Source organism: Pelobates fuscus, chromosome 8, assembly GCF_036172605.1.
Source record: "Pelobates fuscus isolate aPelFus1 chromosome 8, aPelFus1.pri, whole genome shotgun sequence".
Taxonomy (NCBI): domain Eukaryota; kingdom Metazoa; phylum Chordata; class Amphibia; order Anura; family Pelobatidae; genus Pelobates; species Pelobates fuscus.
In genome coordinates, this window is record NC_086324.1 from 1,098,383 (window position 1) to 1,121,834 (window position 23,452).

The window sequence follows — 23,452 nt, forward strand, 5'->3', positions numbered from 1 at the left end:
GTAAATTCCATTAATCACATTTTGATAAGCGGATGAATATGCGACAGGCGGACACTTGCGCGTCCTGTCTGCGGCGGTTAGACAGCGCCTCCTGTCTGCGGCACTGGGCGCCTTGTGCGAGCTATTCCGTCCTATTTACACTCCCTGCGATAATACTGTACTGTGCCTTTAACACGGGACCGGAAGCTCCGCGCTGCCTTCTGATTGGCTGTTCTCCTCTTTCTGTCTTTCTGATTGGCTAATCCATACTTCCTCAACCGAACCCCCGCCTTCTCATTAGCCGCAGATTCCTGTGTGCTGCCACTCCCGAGCTGCCGGGCTCTGATTGGTCAGCAGTGAATTGTGGTCTCCTGTGATTGGCTGATGGTACCTGTGGCCGATGTGCCATTGGCTGCCTGTCTCTGTTCCTCTCTCCTGGCGGCCATCTTGCTGTCAGTGTGTTGGAGCCGCTCCCCAGCTCGGACATGGCTGCCCGGCTCCCTGCCTGTGTGGTGGACTGCGGGACAGGGTGAGAGCTACAACCCCTATCATCCTTACTGAGGGCCACTACAACCCCTATCATCCCCACTGAGAGCCACTACAACTCCTATCATCCTCACTGAGGGCCACTACAACTCCTATCATCCTCACTGAGAGCCACTACAACTCCTATCATCCCCACTGAGAGCCACTACAACTCCTATCATCCTTACTGAGAGCCACTACAACCCCTATCATCCTCACTGAGAGCCACTACAACTCCTATCATCCTCACTGAGGGCCACTACAACCCCTATCATCCCCACTGAGAGCCACTACAACCCCTATCATCCTCACTGAGAGCCACTACAACCCCTATCATCCTTACTGAGAGCCACTACAACTCCTATCATCCTCACTGAGGGCCACTACAACTCCTATCATCCCCACTGAGGGCCACTACAACCCCTATCATCCCCACTGAGAGCCACTACAACCCCTATCATCCCCACTGAGAGCCACTACAACCCCTATCATCCCCACTGAGAGCCACTACAACCCCTATCATCCCCACTGAGAGCCACTACAACCCCTATCATCCTCACTGAGAGCCACTACAACTCCTATCATCCTCACTGAGAGCCACTACAACCCCTATCATCCTCACTGAGGGCCACTACAACCCCTATCATCCTCACTGAGAGCCACTCCATCCCCACTGAGAGCCACTACAACTCCTATCATCCCCACTGAGAGCCACTACAACTCCTATCCTCCCCACTGAGAGCCACTACAACTCCTATCCTCCTCACTGAGAGCCACTACAACCCCTATCATCCCCACTGAGAGCCACTACAACTCCTATCATCCTCACTGAGAGCCACTACAACTCCTATCATCCTCACTGAGAGCCACTCCAACCCCTATCATCCCCACTGAGAGCCACTCCAACCCCTATCATCCCCACTGAGAGCCACTACAACTCCTATCATCCCCACTGAGAGCCACTACAACTCCTATCATCCCCACTGAGAGCCACTACAACTCCTATCATCCCCACTGAGAGCCACTACAACTCCTATCATCCCCACTGAGAGCCACTACAACTCCTATCATCCCCACTGAGAGCCACTACAACTCCTATCCTCCTCACTGAGAGCCACTACAACTCCTATCCTCCTCACTGAGAGCCACTACAACTCCTATTATCCCCACTGAGGGCCACTACAACCCCTATCATCCTCACTGAGTGCCACTACAACCCCTATCATCCTCACTGAGAGCCGCTACAACTCCTATCATCCTCACTGAGAGCCGCTACAACTCCTATCATCCTCACTGAGAGCCGCTACAACCCCTATCATCCTCACTGAGAGCCGCTACAACCCCTATCATCCTCACTGAGAGCCGCTACAACCCCTATCATCCTCACTGAGAGCCGCTACAACCCCTATCATCCTCACTGAGAGCCGCTACAACCCCTATCATCCTCACTGAGAGCCGCTACAACTCCTATCATCCCCCCTGAGGGCCGCTACAACTCCTATCATCCCCCCTGAGGGCCGCTACAACCCCTATCATCCTTACTGAGGGCCACTACAACTCCTATCATCCTTACTGAGAGCCGCTACAACTCCTATCATCCTCACTGAGAGCCGCTACAACTCCTATCATCCTCACTGAGAGCCGCTACAACTCCTATCATCCTCACTGAGGGCCACTACAGCCCCTATCAACCTCACTGAGAGCCGCTACAACCCCTATCATCCCCCCTGAGGGCCGCTACAACCCCTATCATCCCCCCTGAGGGCCGCTACAACCCCTATCATCCCCCCTGAGGGCCGCTACAACCCCTATCATCCCCCCTGAGGGCCGCTTCAACCCCTATCATCCTCACTGAGAGCCACTTCAACCCCTATCATCCTCACTGAGAGCCACTTCAACCCCTATCATCCTCACTGAGAGCCACTTCAACCCCTATCATCCTCACTGAGAGCCACTTCAACCCCTATCATCCTCACTGAGAGCCACTTCAACCCCTATCATCCTCACTGAGAGCCACTTCAACCCCTATCATCCTCACTGAGAGCCACTTCAACCCCTATCATCCTCACTGAGAGCCACTTCAACCCCTATCATCCTCACTGAGAGCCACTTCAACCCCTATCATCCTCACTGAGAGCCACTTCAACCCCTATCATCCTCACTGAGAGCCACTTCAACCCCTATCATCCTCACTGAGAGCCACTTCAACCCCTATCATCCTCACTGAGAGCCACTTCAACCCCTATCATCCTCACTGAGAGCCACTTCAACCCCTATCATCCTCACTGAGAGCCACTTCAACCCCTATCATCCTCACTGAGAGCCACTTCAACCCCTATCATCCTCACTGAGAGCCACTTCAACCCCTATCATCCTCACTGAGAGCCACTTCAACCCCTATCATCCTCACTGAGAGCCACTTCAACCCCTATCATCCTCACTGAGAGCCACTTCAACCCCTATCATCCTCACTGAGAGCCACTTCAACCCCTATCATCCTCACTGAGAGCCACTTCAACCCCTATCATCCTCACTGAGAGCCACTTCAACCCCTATCATCCTCACTGAGAGCCACTTCAACCCCTATCATCCTCACTGAGAGCCACTTCAACCCCTATCATCCTCACTGAGAGCCACTTCAACCCCTATCATCCTCACTGAGAGCCACTTCAACCCCTATCATCCTCACTGAGAGCCACTTCAACCCCTATCATCCTCACTGAGAGCCACTTCAACCCCTATCATCCTCACTGAGAGCCACTTCAACCCCTATCATCCTCACTGAGAGCCACTTCAACCCCTATCATCCTCACTGAGAGCCACTTCAACCCCTATCATCCTCACTGAGAGCCACTTCAACCCCTATCATCCTCACTGAGAGCCACTTCAACCCCTATCATCCTCACTGAGAGCCACTTCAACCCCTATCATCCTCACTGAGAGCCACTTCAACCCCTATCATCCTCACTGAGAGCCACTTCAACCCCTATCATCCTCACTGAGAGCCACTTCAACCCCTATCATCCTCACTGAGAGCCACTTCAACCCCTATCATCCTCACTGAGAGCCACTTCAACCCCTATCATCCTCACTGAGAGCCACTTCAACCCCTATCATCCTCACTGAGAGCCACTTCAACCCCTATCATCCTCACTGAGAGCCACTTCAACCCCTATCATCCTCACTGAGAGCCACTCCAACCCCTATCATCCCCCCCGAGAGCCACTCCAACCCCTATCATCCCCCCGAGAGCCACTCCAACCCCTATCATCCCCCCTGAGGGCCATAGGTTTCATTTAAAGTGCCGGCGTAGGATTGGGTGCCAGAGGTTTCATTTAAAGTGCCAGCATAGGATTGGGTGCCAGAGGTTTCGTTTAAAGTACCGGCGTAGGAATGGGTGCCAGAGGTTTCATTTAAAGTGCCAGCATAGGATTGGGTGCCAGAGGTTTCATTTAAAGTGCCAGCATAGGATTGGGTGCCAGAGGTTTCGTTTAAAGTGCCAGCATAGGATTGGCTGCCAGAGGTTTCCTTTAACGTGCCGGGATAAAGAAGTGGGCAAGTGTTCACGATTGCATTGCTTGTGTGAGTCAGGAAGTGATGTGTTCTGCGACCCAGCTCCATTTCAAACTCTGTAACCACTTCCTGCTTTTTTGTTCCTTCCTTATAAGGGTATATTCATTCTAAAACACGCCGCTTTAAATAGTGACCCCATGTGTCTGGCATGGGGGATACACCGCATTGCTTTGTGTAGCTCTGTTTTTGTGCTAAAATAATCATTTTCCAGGCTGTGAGACTGGTTTCTGCAGGGTAAAGCCCTCTGGTTAGGCTAGTGTTTGTGGAGCCAGCCCACGGTTTGCTATTTCCTTTGTGGCTCAGTGAGTCATGGTCAGTGCACTTCCTGATTTAATATTTTCAGTCTCTGCAGAGAATGGCGGGGAAACCATTGCTCAGTTTACTTCTGTGTATCATTTATCCATTTTATAGTCTACCCCAGGGTTAGGCAGCCTTTGGCATCTCCCATAAAGCTCTTACATCCATGATGCTGGCAAAGCATTAAGAAAGATGTAGTCCACAACATCTGGCGTGCCAAGGTTGCCTACTCTGGGTCTACCCGATCCCAGGAAATAGGTCTGATTTGCTCCGCTATCTGAAATAAAGCTGGTATTCTCCCCCCACCCCTACAGTCCTGATTGCCATTACTGCCCCATCACCCTGACAGTAGTGCTTCCATCTGGGTTCACTAAAACCCCTATTATCCATGTTACATTTTAATATCCACAGCCTACATTGTGTCTTCACAATGAATGGTGCCTCCTGTCTCTGTCAAGGGTTAATGACCATTTGCGCATCTTATTCTCAATGCAATGACCTTGTATATTAATGGACACAGAGTGGTAAACGGGTATTCCTTACTGATGTAAAGGCTTAGAGGCCATCCTGTGCTGCTGGCTAATTGTGCTCTGGTTGTGTTTTGCTGATTTTGTGTAGCTGCTTAGAAGTGCTGCAATGCTCCACTTGTTGAATGGTGTCCTTCCTAGGTAATACACACTGTGCTCTTCTAAAGCGAGTGTGGGCCTGTCCCGAATCCATCGCCCGGAGCGTCTGTGCATTCCTTCCTGCATGCTTGCTTCTAAAGGTTATTAAAGGAACACTCCCTGGGTGGATAAAATGCAATGCGTTTTTTTTTTTTTTTTTTTTTCCTCTATGTAAATCAAATAAAATGCTTTTGGAGGAAAGAAGTCTGTTTACTCTGCATTACAGTCCAAACTGTTATTCGGCATGAAATAGTATTTGTTATGTAGCAAGCAGCTGGATCTTTGCAATATATTCATTTTAATTGAACCTGTGTCTGCAGAGATGGTATGCACATGCTCACAGAAAAAAATACCCTAATCCCATTGTTATCCTGCAAATCTACATACACACAATGAACACCTTACTTTAAATCACCACTTCAGTGATTTAAAGTGGTGATGGTGCTTGGAGTCTGTGTGTGCAGCTGTTTAATATGCACATACAGAGATATTGCCGTCAGAGCTGTATCTCCTCCCTCTGGCAGGGTCATTAGTACATCTTTAGCCAGCCCAGTACAAGCGTTACAGAGCTGACGCTGCCAGCCACCGAGTGCATCACCTGGCGGGACCCAGGTAGCAGGGCAAACCACTGTATGCACCCAGACCACTCCAGCTCATTGAAGTGGTCTGGTGCAAACTCCCAGCACCCTTAACCCTGAGCATGTAATTATTGCAGTTTTTACTTATCTGCTAGGGTTAACTCCTCCTCTTGTGGCTGTCTCCAGTTGTTCTGGAGACTATTGGGTCCCTTTAAATATCTTTTGGGGGAGACTAGCTCATCGGGGCTGGCCACAGACTTTGATTCTTACAAGCGGACGTGTTTTACCTTGCAGATACACCAAACTTGGATATGCTGGGAATACGGAGCCACAGTTTATCATCCCATCATGTGAGTACTCACCTCTTGGCAGTTTAATGTTTGAGTAGGTTTACTTCAGTGAGCTGTTATGTGAAGACAAGTGTAACTTTTTTTTCTAAGGTATCGCCATCAAGGAATCTGCCAAGGTTGGTGACCAAGCTCAAAGACGCCTCATGAAAGGAGTCGATGACCTGGACTTCTTTATTGGGGACGAAGCAATCGATAAACCAACCTATGCTACTAAGGTATTGGTGCGGGATGAGGGCTCATCTGGGGCTACAGAAAGAGCACATAAATGCATTTTACCAGGAATAAACGTGTTCTATTTTGTACCTTGATAGACTGATACACATTACAGCTTGTATATATTGCCCCATCATGCTCGTGTTTGGGTATTGAGTATTGTTTTTTTGGTTTTTTTGTAGTGGCCGATTCGTCATGGAATAGTGGAGGACTGGGACCTCATGGAGAGATTCATGGAGCAAGTCATCTTCAAGTATCTTCGAGCTGAACCTGAAGATCATTACTTTCTTTTGGTAGGGGTTATCGAGAAGTTTATTACATACAATATCCGTGCAGACATCACTGGATAGAATATTCCGATTAAATGCATTGAATACATAATCTGTCTCCGATATAATCTCCTCACTCCGCCATGTTCTGAGCTTTGTGGGTATCACTCCAGTCCTGCCTTAGCTTAGCCCGGTCCCCTCTGTGCTTTACTTTGACAGGGCAAACCTTTCACGCTGGCTTTACTATACTCCTTCTTAGTATCTGCTAGGAAGTAACCATAGCAACCACCACACATGTTCTGTGGTTACTATGTGTGGAGAGCAGAAGGCCCACCGTGGGAACTCTCTTCTGCTCTTCCTTGTTAGTTGTTCTATGCTGAAGAATTGATTGGCAGGTGGGAGAAAACTGGATATGACGTTCTCCATACAGAGGATAATGAGGGTGCCCTTGATCTGAGAAGGAAGTAAATGGCTGTTGACATTCTCCCGTGTGCATTATTTAATACAGGTCACTTTAGATTTTTCTAGAGGCAGACAAATCGCTTGATCTCAGTCTGAATGAAAGGATGTCTAGTTTTCATGATAGTGAGACGTTTCTCGCAGGAAGCACCTGATTGCACGTCATTTTATGTCACTCTCCATCTGTAGATATACTGCCTTCCTGTTTTGTTGACTGCCTTAGTAAGTTATTTTGTTTATTATCTACCTGTTTATGTATAGACGGGACAAGTAATATTGTTTATTTTAGTAGAGTATTTGAGGTGTGTATAAAGTGACTGAAACCGGATATATTAGTGTGAGATGTGCAAAGTTGCTGCTGACTTCAAAAATATCGGTGAAAAAGATTGAATAAAATCTGTTACTTTTGTCAGTGTTGCTGTCATGGACTGAAATGTTATCTAAGTGTTGTGCAGGTAAAAATACTGGTTTTACTGAAAGTTCTGTGAAAATATGATCCCTCTTGTGGTTAATTCAGCAGCTGTTATTTGACTCTTATAGAAACGTCCTTTAAACAACAGCACGTGACAACTAGAGCTGGCTAGAATATCGTAACCCTCTAGACTGTAAGCTCATCAACCTATTGTTCCTGTAACATTTTGTAATTTTCTGTTATTGTTAAATCCCCCCTTTTATAATATTGTAAAGTGATGCACAATAAGTTGGCTTTATATAAATACCAATAATAACCCTTCCATTACATCGCAGCAAATTTCTCTATTAACACAATCAATGCCAGTGATATCACAGGAGAAGTGTTTATCTTGCTCTCACAGCAGCTCCAGTGACAAATGTCAGTCCTTTCTAACACCGATGTGGGCACAGTTAAGCATTTGTGCCCATATTAATGAGCTTACATTAGAGTTGGTGTAATTCACTATATCATCAATGTATACTAATATACTATAGGCATCAATACACCTTTAGATTAATGAAGCAGTTTTGGTGTATAGAACATGCCCCTGCAGTCTCACTGCTCAATTCTCTGCCATTTGGGAGTTAAAACACTTTTTCTGTTTCTTCGGCCTTGCATGAAAAAATGGTTTCTTTCTTAATCAGAAGTTAGCTTGCTTTAGAAGTTTATCTCTTGCTCTATAAAATGAACATTAAAGGGACACTATAGTTACTCAGACCACTTCAGCTCAATGAAGTGGTCTGGGTGCCAGGTCCCCCAGGTTTTAACCCTTCAGATGTTAACATAGCAGTTTCAGAGAAAACGACAGCCGCTAGAAGCGCTTCTGCGTCTCTGGATGCGAAAATCGCATTCAGCGTGCAGAACGTCCATACAAAAGCATTGAGAAATGCTTTCCTATGGACTGTTTGAATGCGCGAGCGGCTCCTGCCGCGCATGCGCATTCTGCTCCACTCGGAAGCCGATGTCGGAGTGGGAGGAGAGGTCACCAGCGCAGAGGGAGCCCGGCGCTGGATTAAGGTGGGTAGGGGGGACCTAAGGGTTGTATAGTGTCAGGAAAACGTGTTTGTTTTCCTGACACTATAGTGATCCTTTAATCAGCCACAGAAGGTTCCTGTTGGGTTTCGAAGGCTATGAACAAAGCAGGAGATAATACATTATAAATTAAACACACTGAGCCATAAAGGACGTTTAATCATTAGATCTCTTTACAGGAAGTGTTTAGGAAGGCTTTGTCAGTCACAGCCAGGGGAGGTGTGGCCAGATCTGTATAAACTCCTAAATGACACAGAATTGAGCAGTGAGACTGCAGTGGCACGATCTATACACCAAAACTGCTTCATTAAGATAGTTGTTTTGCTACCTGTAGTGTCCCATTAAGTAGAGGTATTTCATTAGTGTAACAACCACCAACCTGGCATGATGGCTGCATTGTTGACACTGTACAATAGAGTGGTAAGTAGTTATCTTTTATAGCAAATTATATTTTGTTTTTGTCCCCCTACCACTGGTTTAACCCTTTCTTTTCTTTTACTTTGCCAATGCTAGACTGAGCCTCCACTGAACACCCCTGAAAACCGGGAGTACACTGCAGAGATCATGTTTGAGTCTTTCAATGTTCCCGGATTGTACATTGCGGTTCAGGTGAGTGATCTCTCCGGCTACTGATTTACCATGTTAGTCTATGTACATTGCGGCTCAGGATTTTGACTGTTCTTGGATGAGTGGAACTTCTGCTGGGTCTGAGGTTTATCATGTCATGAACACCTGCTTGAGTGGGGTTTACGGCTTAACAGGAAGGGAGAGTGTTTATATGTAATGGACTGTATGTGTGCCCTACTTGGTAAGTGTGAAGCATTCCTTTCTAATGAGCTCTGTGTGTTGGGTTTGTGTCAAGGATTCTGTCAATGGTCTGTTTGAATGGTGGGCCATGCGCCTCGGCGGGTTCTCTTGGTGAGCCGTGCTCGGAGGCGGGTTCTCTTGATGGGCCGTGCGCTGCAGGTTTGATTATAGGATTTTGTTAAATTGTGTAATTGGTTATGTTTATGCTTTCTGTTTGCGATTTTTCTCTCTAGGCTGTACTCGCTCTGGCTGCTTCTTGGACATCCAGACAGGTTGGAGAGCGCACTCTGACCGGAACTGTCATAGACAGTGGGGATGGGGTCACTCATGTCATTCCTGTGGTATGTGTTATTCAAAACTTAAAAATGAAAGCTTTTTATATAGTTTTGTTTTTTAAAATGTAATCAGGGATATTTGCCAAGGTTCTCTGTTGGTTTCCCTTACGTCTCCCTTTCTGTGTTCAGATCTTCCTCCAGGGCTTTTCCCCTTTTTATAGGTTTGCATCTCCTGAAATGCACTGCCGATACCCCTGCTCTGTAGATTCCTCTGCATTGCCATTGTTTGTTAATGCCTGTCTTTGTCCTCCAGGCAGAGGGATATGTGATTGGCAGTTGTATTAAGCACATCCCCATTGCTGGCCGCGACATCACGTACTTCATTCAGCAACTGCTCAGAGACCGAGAGGTGGGAATTCCTCCCGAGCAGTCTCTGGAAACTGCTAAGGCAGTGAAGGTAAGCGTAACTTGGGTTATGACAAGAATGGTACGTTTCCGTGATTGGGGCGGTTTATGGATTGCAATACGGGGAAATGAAAGACTACCAGGGTATGGACATAGACAAATGCCAAGACAGATCCCCAAGGGGATATGATAGAAACATTTAAATACATAAAGGGAATCAACACAGTAAAGGATGAGACTATATTTAAAAGAAGAAAAACTACCACAACAAGAGGACAGTCTTATATTAGAGGGGCAAAGGTTTAAAAATAATATCAGGAAGTATTACTTTACTGAGAGGGTAGTGGATACATGGAATAGCCTTCCAGCTGAAGTGGTAGAGGTTAAGTCCTATCCTAATGTGTTTTACACCTCCTATAGAATGTAAGCTCGATTGAGCAGGGTCCTCTTCAACCTATTGTTCCCGTAAGTTCATTTGTAATTGTCCTATTTATAGTTAAATTCCCCTCTCATAATATTGTAAAGCGCTACGGAATCTGTTGGCGCTATATAAATGGCAATAATAATAATAATAATAATAAGCATGCGTGGGATAGGCATAAGGCTATCCTAACTATAAGATAAGGCCAGGGACTAATGAAAGTATTTAGAAAATTGGGCAGACTAGATGGGCTGAATGGTTCTTATCTGCCGTCACATTCTATGTTTCTATGTTAGGAGCAGAAGGAAGATGAATGTATCTTTTACTTGTAGGAACGTTTTAGCTACGTCTGCCCTGACTTGGTTAAAGAATTCAGCAAGTATGACACAGATGGCCTGAAGTGGATCAAGCAGTATACCGGGGTAAATGCGGTCTCCAAGAAGGAGTTTAGTATCGACGTTGGTTATGAGAGGTTCTTGGGGCCTGAAATCTTCTTTCACCCAGAGGTAAGAGCCATATTGTGACCATATATATATAAAATCTCTGCATTCTTTGCCGCTAAGAATCCTGAATTTCAGTGTCCCAGCATATATCCTGTTTTGTATTTTATTCCCAAATTACTGATCAAACAAATATGCATCCAGCTTCAGCTGCATTAGTGCAGTAGTGATTTTGGGGACCTGTTTATCACCTAGTTCCAATTGCAATCTGGAAATGCAAGTTAGACATGCTTCTTCGACCAGGGCTAGGCAACCTTCAGCACCCTAGATGTTGTAGACATCTCAAATGATTCTTTGCCAGCATTTTAAAGAGATGTAGCCTACCCCTGCCTTAAACCTATGATAATAAAATGAAAATCTAGATCTGCAGACGTGCCTGTTAGTATAGATGTCATGTCTTCCTGGCTGTCCTCTCCTGCAGCTCTGCGTCTGTACAGAGCAGGAGAGTGAAAAGGGAACATGGCCCAAGAGTGTAGTTATTTCTGTCTATAGATTTCTCAAAAAGCAATGATGATAATGCCGCCTATCAATTGAGCTCAAGTTGGATTGGTTTCCAGAACGTCCTTTTTTTTTTTTATTTTGAAATATACAAATTAAAGTTTGTCTGAATATTGAATTTATTATACAATTACTCTGTTTTCTAGTTTGCCAATCCAGATTTCACCCAGCCAATTTCTGAAGTGGTGGACGAGGTAATCCAAAACTGTCCTATTGACGTCAGGCGTCCTCTTTACAAGGTATGGGAAGCAATGGCTTTCAGGGTACACACTAACTAACACTATTTATATTATATTATCAGTGCATTCTGGGCATGTTCATGAAATCCGCCAGTAATCTTGAAGGGACTCGGTAGTCTGAATTGACTTGGTGTTTCTTCTCATGGAACACTTTATTGGTGTTTTCACATTACAGCTGTTGGCACATTTCATTATAAAATGCAGTTTATCACAATAGTTTGACAAAGAAAGTGGATTATGCGAAGCATATATGATAAATGGGAACCTGACATAAAACGGTTTCATTGATTTCAGTGACAAAGATTATAGACACAACTGCATGAAAATAGTTTCATTACAAAGTGAATATTGTATAAAAGACATGAATCCAAATGAGACATCGGTCATGTGTATTACAAAGGACCAGCAAAAAGCCACAGCACCAAGTATTAATGCAGCATGTTGGCAACTGATTTCAATGAAGGAGTGAACTGTATAACTGTTCTAACAGCAGACACCCACAGCCTGCAAACCAGGGTCTAATCAAAGAGAAATCTAGCCGTCTTTAACCCCTTCACGACCGCTGATGGTTCAGGATCGTCATCGGAAAAATACCCTTGAGGACCGATGCCGGTCCTGAACTGTCATATCGATATTTACTTACCTGGTCGCCACTGTTCCGCATTGCTCCTGGTGTCCCCCCTCAACGAATTAGGACCCCGCGACCATGTGATCGCTCCAACAGTTATTATACATAACTAAATATATACAAATAAGTAAATAAAAATAAATTAAAAATATTTAAAATATATATTCTAACTGTATCAAAATACACTTAGAATGACATTATATATGTGTATATATATAAATAAAAATATGTGATATATATATCCATATACAAAATTACATAAATAATTTTAAAAAATATACACGTAGACTTCAAATATAGAGGTGATTGACAGCCGCTAGAGGAGCTTCCGCGATTCTCACTGTGAGTCATCTTCCGGCGCCGGCATCCCTATGCGGCGCGCGAGGGAGCTGAAGAGGAAGCACTCAGCCAGGGAAAGTGCTCCCTTGCGTGCCCGCCAGCCTGCTCGCCGGGTGACAGCAGGGCCGGCCTCGGGGGGGCCCTGAGGTGGCTGGCTTCTGGGCCCCCCAGGAGAAGAGGCTGGCCCAGTGGCTACATGCCGGGCCTAGTCGCAGCCACGACCCCGGTATGTAGCCACTGTACAGAGTTAATTACGATTTCTAATGGATAGTGACTTAATAAAAATTATTTCATCTGTACTTTGGAAAAAAATAACCAAATAAGGTATTATGGAGCCAAAGGGTGGAAAGCACTGATAATATCAAGTTATTCTAAATTTAGTAGGAACCATTTCGTAGATTACCAAAACTGGTTTTAATCTCTAGGTGTCAGGATCGTCCTGAGTAAATCTTCTACATAGACCTCCATCGTATAATATTGGTGCATTTGGTGGAGTCTAGTATAAACTAAAATGCATTTAATGAACAGACATTCTTTTGTTTGCTTTAGTTACACTTCATTGGAAATCAGTTTTCTTTTGTCTCAAAAGAAATCCTTGAATTGCACTGAGCAAGGGCTTGAGATTTTATAATCTTCTTGTAATCTTTTTAAACCTCACTGACCCAGGTTCTATCGCAATCTGCATTGTTTTACGTTAAAAGGTTGACAGAGGCACTGTACCCACAACACGTTAATGAGCTCAGGTAGTCTTGGTTTTAACGATGGTCTATTACCACAGATAACTACACTCTGAATATCTAGATTATTATGCATAATCTATCTTTTAATATAGTCCCCTTATCTGATCTAATGATATAAGGGTTTACCTTAATTTGTATGGGGTATGTGATTATTTATCGTTTCACATGTTTAAGGGTTTTCTCTGGGTTATTTTAACTTTGAATTCAGTAAATTGAAAGGCAATAAAAAGACTCATGATCTCATTCCTGGAACATGACTCATGTTTGTTCTTGGGAGATAACACCAGTTCTCCAGGAACATACCAACAAAGTCATGTTATACGCGCTACACTTTGTATTCTCTTTAGAGGTGAATATGGCTTCTCGCTTTTTTTTTTGTCAATCTTTCTTTTATTAAGGCAAGTGAGTTGGGGTACAGAAATAGAAAAGAAGGGAAATGTGCAATTTTGAATACACGTTAGGGATATCACAGCAGTAAATAACATTTCCTAGATAGCGATGCCTCATTTTTTGTAGGTTCGTAAAACTTAAACATGCTGAACTGTTGTGTTTAGTGCATATGGCATAATTAACTGCACAGGCTTATTACAATAGAAGGTATGATATACGTAGACTGTATATGGGATCACTGGAGGTAGGGTAGGAGCCCACGTCTAGCTAAGAAGTAAGACTTTCTAGGCTGACACATCATACAGTGTGGTTACTATGTCACTAGGTATAGTGTTAAGAGTTCTCCTGCGGCAATTTTTGTGGCCCTACCTAGCCTGGCTATCTCACTGGAACTTAGGATGTTATCCCCTTAGACATTCAAATATTAACTGGCTGAGATACAGGCCTATCAAGTCATACAGTATAAGCAAGCTTAGTTGAGGTCAGTTGGTACAGCACAGTTAACACGGTATAGTCATAGTGACCAAATAGGCTTTGTAATTGCATGCTCTATAAACTGAGGAGTAAAAGAAAAGATGTGGTGCATTTAATGAAGCTATATAGACAGGTGAAAAACGTCAAGCCTGTTTTACACTTTAAGAGACCTGCATAGCATTTGGCTGCAGTGGGCTATTGAGCAAGTTATGGAGGACCCTAGTGCTCGTGTCAGGCAATGTGGACAGTCCGAGTGGGGTTCCAGATAAGTAATGAGGCTCACAGCTGGGAGCGTCTATGTGCAGGTCCCACCGACCTATGAGTTCCCGATCAATCGATGCCCATGTGGAGGTACCGGGTGTTTGTCCCCAGGTGAATGTTGCGATGCCGCCCACCAGCCCCAAGCCGTGAAGAAGGCCATCACCTGTGTCCCACAGACTCGGGAGCTCCTTGAGACCGGGTCTTCCCTTTTTCGGGTGCCCGTGTGTTCTGTCGCCGAGAGCAGCGGTCGGGCTTCGGGCAATGTGGTCGGTGCCTTGGAGGTATTCTCCGGTTGGCCTTTGGCCCAGGATGGCCTGTAGGATGAGGAGTTGTTGCCTGAGCGTGTCCCCTTCTCGTTCCGAATCACTCTCCACTCGGCATGGTCTGGGGGCCTAGGGGTCTCCCCCTCCAGGTTTCCCTCTGGGTTTTGTCTGCCGGATGCTTCTCAGGGTGGGTCCCCTGCTCGGTAGTTATGCAGGTTGTCGTGGCTACTCTCTGGTTAATGCGGTGCCAGAATTTGCGGCAGATGGCATCAAACCTGGCTTCAAATAGTGAGTGTTTGGGCAACTATGCTGGGCTTCCCGCATGGCGGCCATCTTGGTCTCGCCACGAGGTTCGCGCCGTATGGTACCTCTATCCTCCCGTTCTCCATGTGTGCGCCCCCTTCTATAGTAGGTGGACCGGGATAACCCCCGCCGGGGGGAGGGGTGGGGGGCGTCTGAGTGTAGCGGATCCACGTGCAGGGCCCGAACTCCGGTAGATCGGCCGCCTCTCCCCCGTCCAAGTCCCGGCAGGCCGCCACCGGGCTCTCAGGCTGTCGTCGATGATAGTCGTCAGGGTGAGTATAGTATCGTGTGCCCGGATTCCCCTGTGTGTAAATACTTCCAAGTTTTTGTATTTGAGCCCTAAATTTAAGCTTAAAACTGCGTTTTTCGTCGATTCCATGCAGGAGCTCAAGCTGCATGCTCGGTTTGGCAGTCTGGCTCCACCCCCCCTCGCTTTTATTTTAAATAAGGCCCTACACTAATTTTCCTGACATTTTATTGTACATGGAATTAATCTGTATTCCTAATGCTATAGAGCCCTAGTTTCTCTGAAACTATGTTTTCAGCTGCAAGGTTAACACCAGAGGGACCTGGCACCCAGACCACTTCATTGAGCTGACGTGGTCTGGGTGACTAAAGTGGTCCTTTAAGTTTTATTTATACATTTTATCCGGACAAATAACCTGATTCAAGCCTGAAAAGGAGGGTAGCCCAGTATAGTTCTCTCTCCATCGTTCCCTAATAAAAACCTCTCCCTGTAATGATGGGATACCAGTTCCTGCCACTATTGAATTATAGATGACCCTGGATTTTGGAAGGTAGTTTAAGTATTATGTCCAGTTAAGTTCCCCAACATCCTCTGTCTGGTCCAGAAAAGGCTGTATCATCTTTGAGTGCCTTTTTGTAGTAGCTCATTGCCACCATATGGTTTCCCCATTTTTTTAATGTAGATAACTTGAAAATGTTGAGTGGTCTTTCTTAAAGCATTTAACGTGATGTCTCACGTGTAAAACAGTACCCCCTATGTAAAGTACAGGGTCAAATATAGCATGTTTAATTTTTTCAGTTTTTTTCACATTACAATTCGCCAGATTGGTTACGTTGCCATTGAGACTGTATGTATGGTAGGCAAGGAATAAGAATTACCCCCATGATGGCATACCATTTGCAATAGTAGATAACCCAAGGTATTGCAAATGAGGTATATCCAGTCTTTTTTTAGTAGCCACTTAGTAACAAACACTGGCCAAAGTTATCATTCATCTTTGTGTGTGAAAAATGCAAAAAACTAATTTGAACGCTAATTTTGGCCAGTGTTTGTGACTAAGTGGTTACTAAAAAAAGACTGGACATAAAAATATTACATAAATGTGTGTATGTATATAGATGCATATATTTCGTTCTATGTGTATTTTTATATTGATATATATTATCAAAATACAGTTAAAATATTTGTGTAATTTCGTTCTAATTTTTTTTACGTGTGTGTGTGTATAGAGAGAGAGTTTCATTTTACACTGTTTTTAACTTTATTACATTTTATATCAGGCAGCAGGGGGACTACCTGTCATTCCAGCCACTCCTCCTGCTGCCACTGCTATCCCTCCCACCTGCTCTCTATAAGGGGTTAATGAATGTTCGTTGTCCAGGTGCTTAGAGTAAACATGTGACTGCAATTCCCACCTTTCTCTTTGGTACCTGGATGCAAAGACTTGACTTTTTTTACATGTTTAGATACATGGAATAAAACCATGGTTAATCAGTGTATGACATTCTCCGACACCTGTAATCACTGAGAGTGCTGGTCAATGCAAACTGAACAAGGTACCAAGATAGATCGTTAATGGATTCCATTGGATTCTAGACTGATGGAAGAATTTGGCTCTAGAAGTAGACATTAACTTGTTTTTATGGCACACCACCCGTATTCTGCTGAACTGGGAAAAGGTGTCACAGTCTTGTTCTAAGAGTTGGTTACCATTTATCAATATCTTCCATAGATGGTGTCATGTACTGGGTCTTAATGCTGTTCAGTAAATTACTGTTTTCTTCCTGTTTCCTTTCTAGAATATTGTACTTTCTGGAGGGTCAACGATGTTCCGGGACTTTGGCCGACGTTTGCAGAGAGATTTAAAAAGAACGGTAGATGCCAGACTGAAGCTTAGCGAGGAGTTAAGTGGAGGCAGGCTGAAGGTAATGAGATGGCACTTACTCAAAGTCTGGTGTTTGGGCTTTATTCTCCTGTAATAATAAAAAAAAAAATTATAATTTAAATGTATTGACTTTATTTATTTTTTAAGCCAAAGCCAATTGATGTCCAGGTCATCACTCATCACATGCAGAGATATGCTGTCTGGTTTGGAGGGTCCATGTTGGCGTCCACGGTATGTGTTTTTTATTTGTTAATAACATAAAAGGCCGTTTTGGTTTAAAACACAGGATAAGAAGATACTTGGTATTTCCAGTGGAAACTGGATTTTTTTTTTTTTTTAGTAATTTCTGCTTCCAGTTCTTCTAATTAGCCTTAAACTTTGAATTTACTTTCCATTTTCATGTAAGTGGATAATGTTGCGAACCACAGGTAACCTGACCGGTTACTTCCACTGATTCTCTTCCTTCCCAGTAACTGGACGACACACAGTCCTGGAGGCACAACAACCACTTTATTGGCCACACAAGACTTTTTTTATACATACCCCATGCAAGGGGTGTATCATACCAAAATCTAGTGTCCCTTCCTAGGTTCCCAGCACGGGAAAGGACTCTTTCCCTTTGTCCCCAACTCCCACCACTAAAGGTATAGGGTTTCCCACGACCGCCGCTTCCCAGGAGCCTCTGTGCCTGGGAGTCTAGGCACGGGAACAAGGGACGGTCCCTTTGTCTCCCAAGCACAGAAAGCCTGCCCTCTGGAAAAGAGCTGATCTTTGTCCCTGCAGGCACCGAAAAGCCAGCCTAACTTGCCAGTGCCCACACCAATCTCAGGGGCCCTCACAGCGGTACCTCCCTCGACCTGTCTCCGCTCGCAAAGTCCCTGTGTGAAATCCTGCAAGGGAAGAGTCTCCTTTCGGGACACGAATGCTCCTGGATAGCATTCGTCTATACGAAATAGCGGCCACCCAGGGGAGCATTCATTAATTACTTCCTTTGCTGGTTTCACACGTAGGTTGCAAGTGAGAACGTTCTGATGAATCAGTGTGAACGTTCTAATGGGCACTGGAGAGGTCCTCATTCGGGAAACGAACGAGTCGGGAAACAATCCATGAACGCTCCCCCTGGCTGTCGTTCGACTGTATGAATGGCTGCTGCCCAGGGAAGCGCTCATGAATTGTTTCCCTTGTGGTTTGACACTTTTCTTGCGAGGTGTGAAGGTTCTAAACTTACATTCTAAATGAGGTATCGGGGTGGTCCCCGTTTGGAAGGTGAATTAATTCCCTTCGTGGAGGCACTCCTGAAAGGGAAGCGGGCACAATGTACGAAGAGATAGGGGAACACACATAAAATCACAAAGGCAATTCACAGATAACTCTGAAAAAACACATTCCAGAAAGTAGGTAACTACAATGCAAAAAATAAAGAGAAAACCATAGCTCAATATTGCTGTGTACAAAATTTATATTAAAATCTGTAAAAGTACACTCACAAACCCAAATTGATTGAAACGTTTACAGATTTTAATATTATTTTGTACACCGCAATATTGGCCTGTTTTTCTCTTTATTTTTTGCATTGTAGTTACCTGCTTTCTGGTATGTGTATTTTCTATTGTTGAGGACCCGGAGGAGTCGTGTTCTACATGTAAATATTTTATTAGTTTTACTTCTTTACCCACTAAGGTGTTTCTGATATACTTAGTTCATTGTCAGAGTTATCTGTACAAATATACCAACAGAAGAATCTTCTCGCTTTGTATAAGGCGATCTAATTAGCATAATCATTATTTTACTATGGATGACTATTTCATTGTGGTTCTGGTTTTCTGTCAATTTTAGTATTAAACTACTATATTATATTGACTTTTTTCAACTTTCAATGATTGTCTACTTGTTTTTTCAGCCTGAATTTTACCAAGTGTGTCACACCAAGAAGGACTACGAAGAGATTGGGCCGAGCATCTGTCGTCACAACCCTGTGTTTGGGGTCATGTCCTAAGCTCTGTGTGTGAGGGGCCATCTGGTTTTCTTGTATGTTTGGACCGCTTGTTAACGTGTCCTGAAGCACAGGGCAAAGACCCCAGGAGTCGTTCGGGCCCCTTGGATAATTGTTAATTCCTCAAAATACAGTGGCTTGCATATGTTACTGGACTTTGTCAGCAACCATATGAACATGGTTTGTGCACATGTGTTTCTAAACAGTGCATGTGTGTTCCATGTAAAATCTCTATAGAACATGGTACATGAGATCTGGAAAATTACTTTATCCTTGGACCAATTTGTAGCTTTCGGTTCCTTCTTAAGCTGCTGTTAGGCTGAGGTTGACAGAACCAATCTGCTTCTATTATTCCCAATGCTTTCTGCTTATAAAGACTAGTGATTGATAACTGCAGTTGTATGGTCGTTTTCTGATTAAAATAAATGGTTAAAAGAATAATTTGTGAAGCCTAAAAATATGGAAATAAAAACCAAGAAATCTTTTTACAAGCACTAGTTGTGTCTCTTTTATATCCTGTTAACCATATTGAGGAGATTCCAGGTCTCTTCTGGTTGGTAATGTCCAAAGTTCCAGGTGCTGACTATGCACTAGGCTGTCCGTTGCTTGTAATTGATCAAACAATTGCACATTTTAAGACATTTTCGTGGATTTGTACATTTCTATCTTGGCTAATTGTCTAACTGCACTAATTGGGCTTGGAATTGGCAATTTACTTATAAATTGCTGTGAATTCAGACTTTCTACATTCTATATAACCATTTTCTCTAAATGGTGAATTGTGATGTGAACGCTAAAATAAAATATCGCTGATGGAATAAAAGTCTTACAATTTTTTTCCTGTTTTTTATCCTGAAATTTACAGTTGGGTTTCCAGTTCACCCTGAATCACAGCTTTGCTTAAAATTTACAGATACACAAAATACTGGCTGCTTCCAAGAAACTCTATTTGTATGAAGTGTGCCCTGCTTGCTTAACCCCTTAAGGACACGTGACATGTCATGATTCCCTTTTTTCCAGAAATTTGGTCCTTAAGGGGTTAAAGGAACACTATAAGTTTGTGTTCCTGACCCTATTGCAGGGGTAGAAAACTTTCGGTACTCCAGATGTTGTGGACTACATCCTCCATAATGTTCTTATACCCATAATGCTAGCAAAGCATCATAGGAGGTGTAGTGCAAAGCATCTGGAGTGCCTATGGTTGCCTACGCCTGCCCTATAATGTTAAAAAGACCATCTTGCCCCAGCCCCCCTATATATAGTAAAATCTTAACTTTATTCTAGTCTGCAGCTGCTGCCTCTGCTTCTGATCTGCCTTCATGCCTGAAATAATCATAAGTGAGCTTGTTAAGGAGGCAGATCAGGGGGCAGAGCCAGCACAAGTCAAACACAGCTCTGGCCAATCAGCATCGCTTCATAGATACATTTAATCAATGCATCTCTGCATGCAGACACTGAACTTTCCTCAGAGGGTGGAGACACTGAATGTCAGTCACACTGTGCAGCACTGCCCCAGGAAGCCCCTCTAGCAGCCATCTGAGGCGTGGCCAGTGAAGTTATCACTAGGCTGTAATGTAAACACTGCATTTTCTCTGAAACAAACCGTGTTTACAGCAAAAAGCCTGAAGGGAATGATTCTACTCACCGGAACAAATACAATAAGCTGTATACTGTACAATAAGCTGTGGTGACTTTAGTGTAGCGGAGTGTAGTATTCGAATCCACGATCTCCGCTGGTATAACAGGTAAATCCACAGTCAGCGCTGAAAAGTAAGGCAAAATCCCCAATCCTCCCAATAACCGGCCGAAACACAGTCTGGGAGTCAACTAGCAGCTTTATTCAGAACTTCCAGTATTTATGCAAGTCCCCATGCAAGGGGTTTCCTTACTGACAAAGCAGGGGTGATACAGTAAGGGACTACATGGGGGACTTAACATTTGGTACATTTCTCCCATCAGGCACCGCTGCACGAGAGGGATACTCCCACTGGAATATACTGTTAAGTGGATTATCCCCTTGTGCAACAGAACCGGCAATTCACCTTTAAATCGATAACTTTAACAATATTCGTCTGATTTACACGAACCGGTGTTCAGTAGATAGCTGGGGTCTTAGGGTACATTTCGTGTGAATACCGCTCAGATCCCAGCTAAACTGACCGAACGCCACATGAAATACATTAGTCTATTAAGTTCGTTTCAGATGTACCGAATACTAATGGGAAACGTAATAGGGGAATACCGGAGCTCCCGAACGGCCTGTAAGTGTAGCGGTGTTCGTGTCGTCGAGCAGCCGTTTTTAGTTCCACGCGCTCGACGACAAAACACCGCTGGGGAACAAAGAATCCAAGATGGCCTACCGCCGCGTGGTCGGTAGCCGAACGACGGCCACCTAGGAATACACTTAATTACCGATTGCAACATTGTTGCAATCGGTCAACGAGCGCCACACGTCTCTTAATGTGTGGTCTATCAGGGGGGCCCATATTCGTTTCACGAACGGCCCGGATAGTCGCTGTTCGTGAAACGAAGTGACTGAATGCTAGCGGCTTACGGCTGCTAGCATACGAATTACAATGGACACATAATACACAGCAGAGGACATATATTACACAGCATACAATACAGACAACCTTTATGGCAAGTAAAGTCCAGGATTCCAGAAGTGGCTAGGTTTGCCACATATAGTGTCCCTTTAAATGAACACTATAGGATTATGAATAAAAATGTTTTCCCAACGCTAGAGTGCTCTGGTCACTGTAAAAAATAAAAAGGGGGGGGTGGGGTATTTAACCTCCTACAAAGGCTGCGCTGGTCTCCTCCCTCAAACTCTGCCTCCTTGATTGAAATTGTCTCAGCTAATCTAGTGTTTTCCCACAAGGAGGTTAGTGCACATGTGCTGTAAAATGCTACGCCAATCATATGGGCTCTGAGACCATCTGATTATAATAGTTTTACTCGGCTAATTTATGGAAGCGCCGCTCCTGCCGAATGCCCATGTTTTCAACTGCGGGGGAGGGGCATGGCACCAAGACAATTTCATTGAGATGATGTGGTCTGTGTGTGGGTGCATATAGTGGTCCTTCACTCTACATGTCATTTTTAGCTTTTTGTTGTTTCATATAGTCACTTGATCTGGACAAATTAAAAGGTTAGTGTCATTCTGTAAATATAGAAAAAATGTTACACACAAAATATTTCCACTCACTGGGAACACACAATCTATACTTAGAAACAGCAGTAGAAAATGAATAGTGGTCACATGTGAAAAACCATAAAGACAAACCAATAATTCCAAATGTGTAATAGTGTATCCTGCAAAAGCAGAGCTGTAGAAAATAGGGTCATTGTAAAAAGCAGTGTGCACAAAAAGCTCTTGGGCTAAAATAAGTCACCGCAAAAAAGTCCTTGAATGTGAGTTCCGCCCAAAAGCAGACGTGTTTTGGCTCCAGTAGAGCCGCGTTCAGTGCTGCCCAACCCCTCCATCCGTGTGTTTAACCCTTGGTATCCAAATGAATCTGATCCGGGAAGATGCAGCGCATCCAGTCCGCTGGGAATGTAAAGCGGTGTGGCTGAAATTATGTCCTGTTGCTGTGATTCTTCAATATCTGGTATATGATATTGATGAGACTTCCCTTATACATTTTTGGGGGGAGTTTTTAACCCATAATCTGAAGAACATGGCTTTTACTTGTGCTCGGAATTTAATATGAAATGGATATTGTTTGATATGAAAGTTGGTTGTGGTGTGCCGAAACCAACGTCCGAGTGGGCCTGTAAATAAAAGAGGGCCCACCAAGGAGAATTGTTCTAAGGGTGCTGGTGGGTGGGGAACACTTGAACTCGAACGTCAGAGGTGAGTAGGGGCTAGTGGTTTAAGTAGGGGACTTACTCCTCCCACAAATTCAGGCCTAATGGCCTTTCTACTTGTGCTCGGAATTTAATATGAAATGGATATTGTTTCATATGAAAAGTTGGTTGTGGTGTGCCGAAACCAACGTCCGAGTGGGCCTGTAAATAAAAGAGGGCCCACCAAGGAGAATTGTTCTAAGGGTGCTGGTGGGTGGGGAACACTTGAACTCGAACGTCAGAGGTGAGTAGGGGCTAGTGGTTTAAGTAGGGGACTTACTCCTCCCACAAATTCAGGCCTAATGGCCTTTCTACTTGTGCTCGGAATTTAATATGAAATGGATATTGTTTCATATGAAAAGTTGGTTGTGGTGTGCCGAAACCAACATCCGAGTGGGCCTGTAAATAAAAGAGGGCAAAGAGAAGTTCGAAAAAACACACTTTATTGCATTTGTTTACATGACTAAATTCCTGAAGGCCTGGCGAAGCTCTCGTTCTGGTCGTGGAATGTACGTATTGTATATAGAGGATTTCCAATGAC

At 44.3% G+C, this 23,452-nt stretch overlaps 1 protein-coding gene across 1 annotated transcript; it reads left to right on the plus strand.

The window, feature by feature from the left end:
- Positions 1 to 400: 400 nt before the first annotated feature.
- On the plus strand, positions 401 to 19,898 carry ACTR3 (actin related protein 3). Its single transcript, XM_063429142.1, has 12 exons — positions 401 to 508; positions 5,912 to 5,967; positions 6,058 to 6,182; positions 6,363 to 6,473; positions 8,908 to 9,003; positions 9,435 to 9,542; positions 9,790 to 9,933; positions 10,635 to 10,808; positions 11,447 to 11,539; positions 16,984 to 17,109; positions 17,217 to 17,300; positions 18,970 to 19,898. The coding sequence occupies exons 1-12, from the start codon at positions 465 to 467 to the stop codon at positions 19,063 to 19,065; spliced, it is 1,257 nt and encodes a 418-aa protein (XP_063285212.1). The 5' UTR covers positions 401 to 464; the 3' UTR covers positions 19,066 to 19,898.
- Positions 19,899 to 23,452: the final 3,554 nt, after the last annotated feature.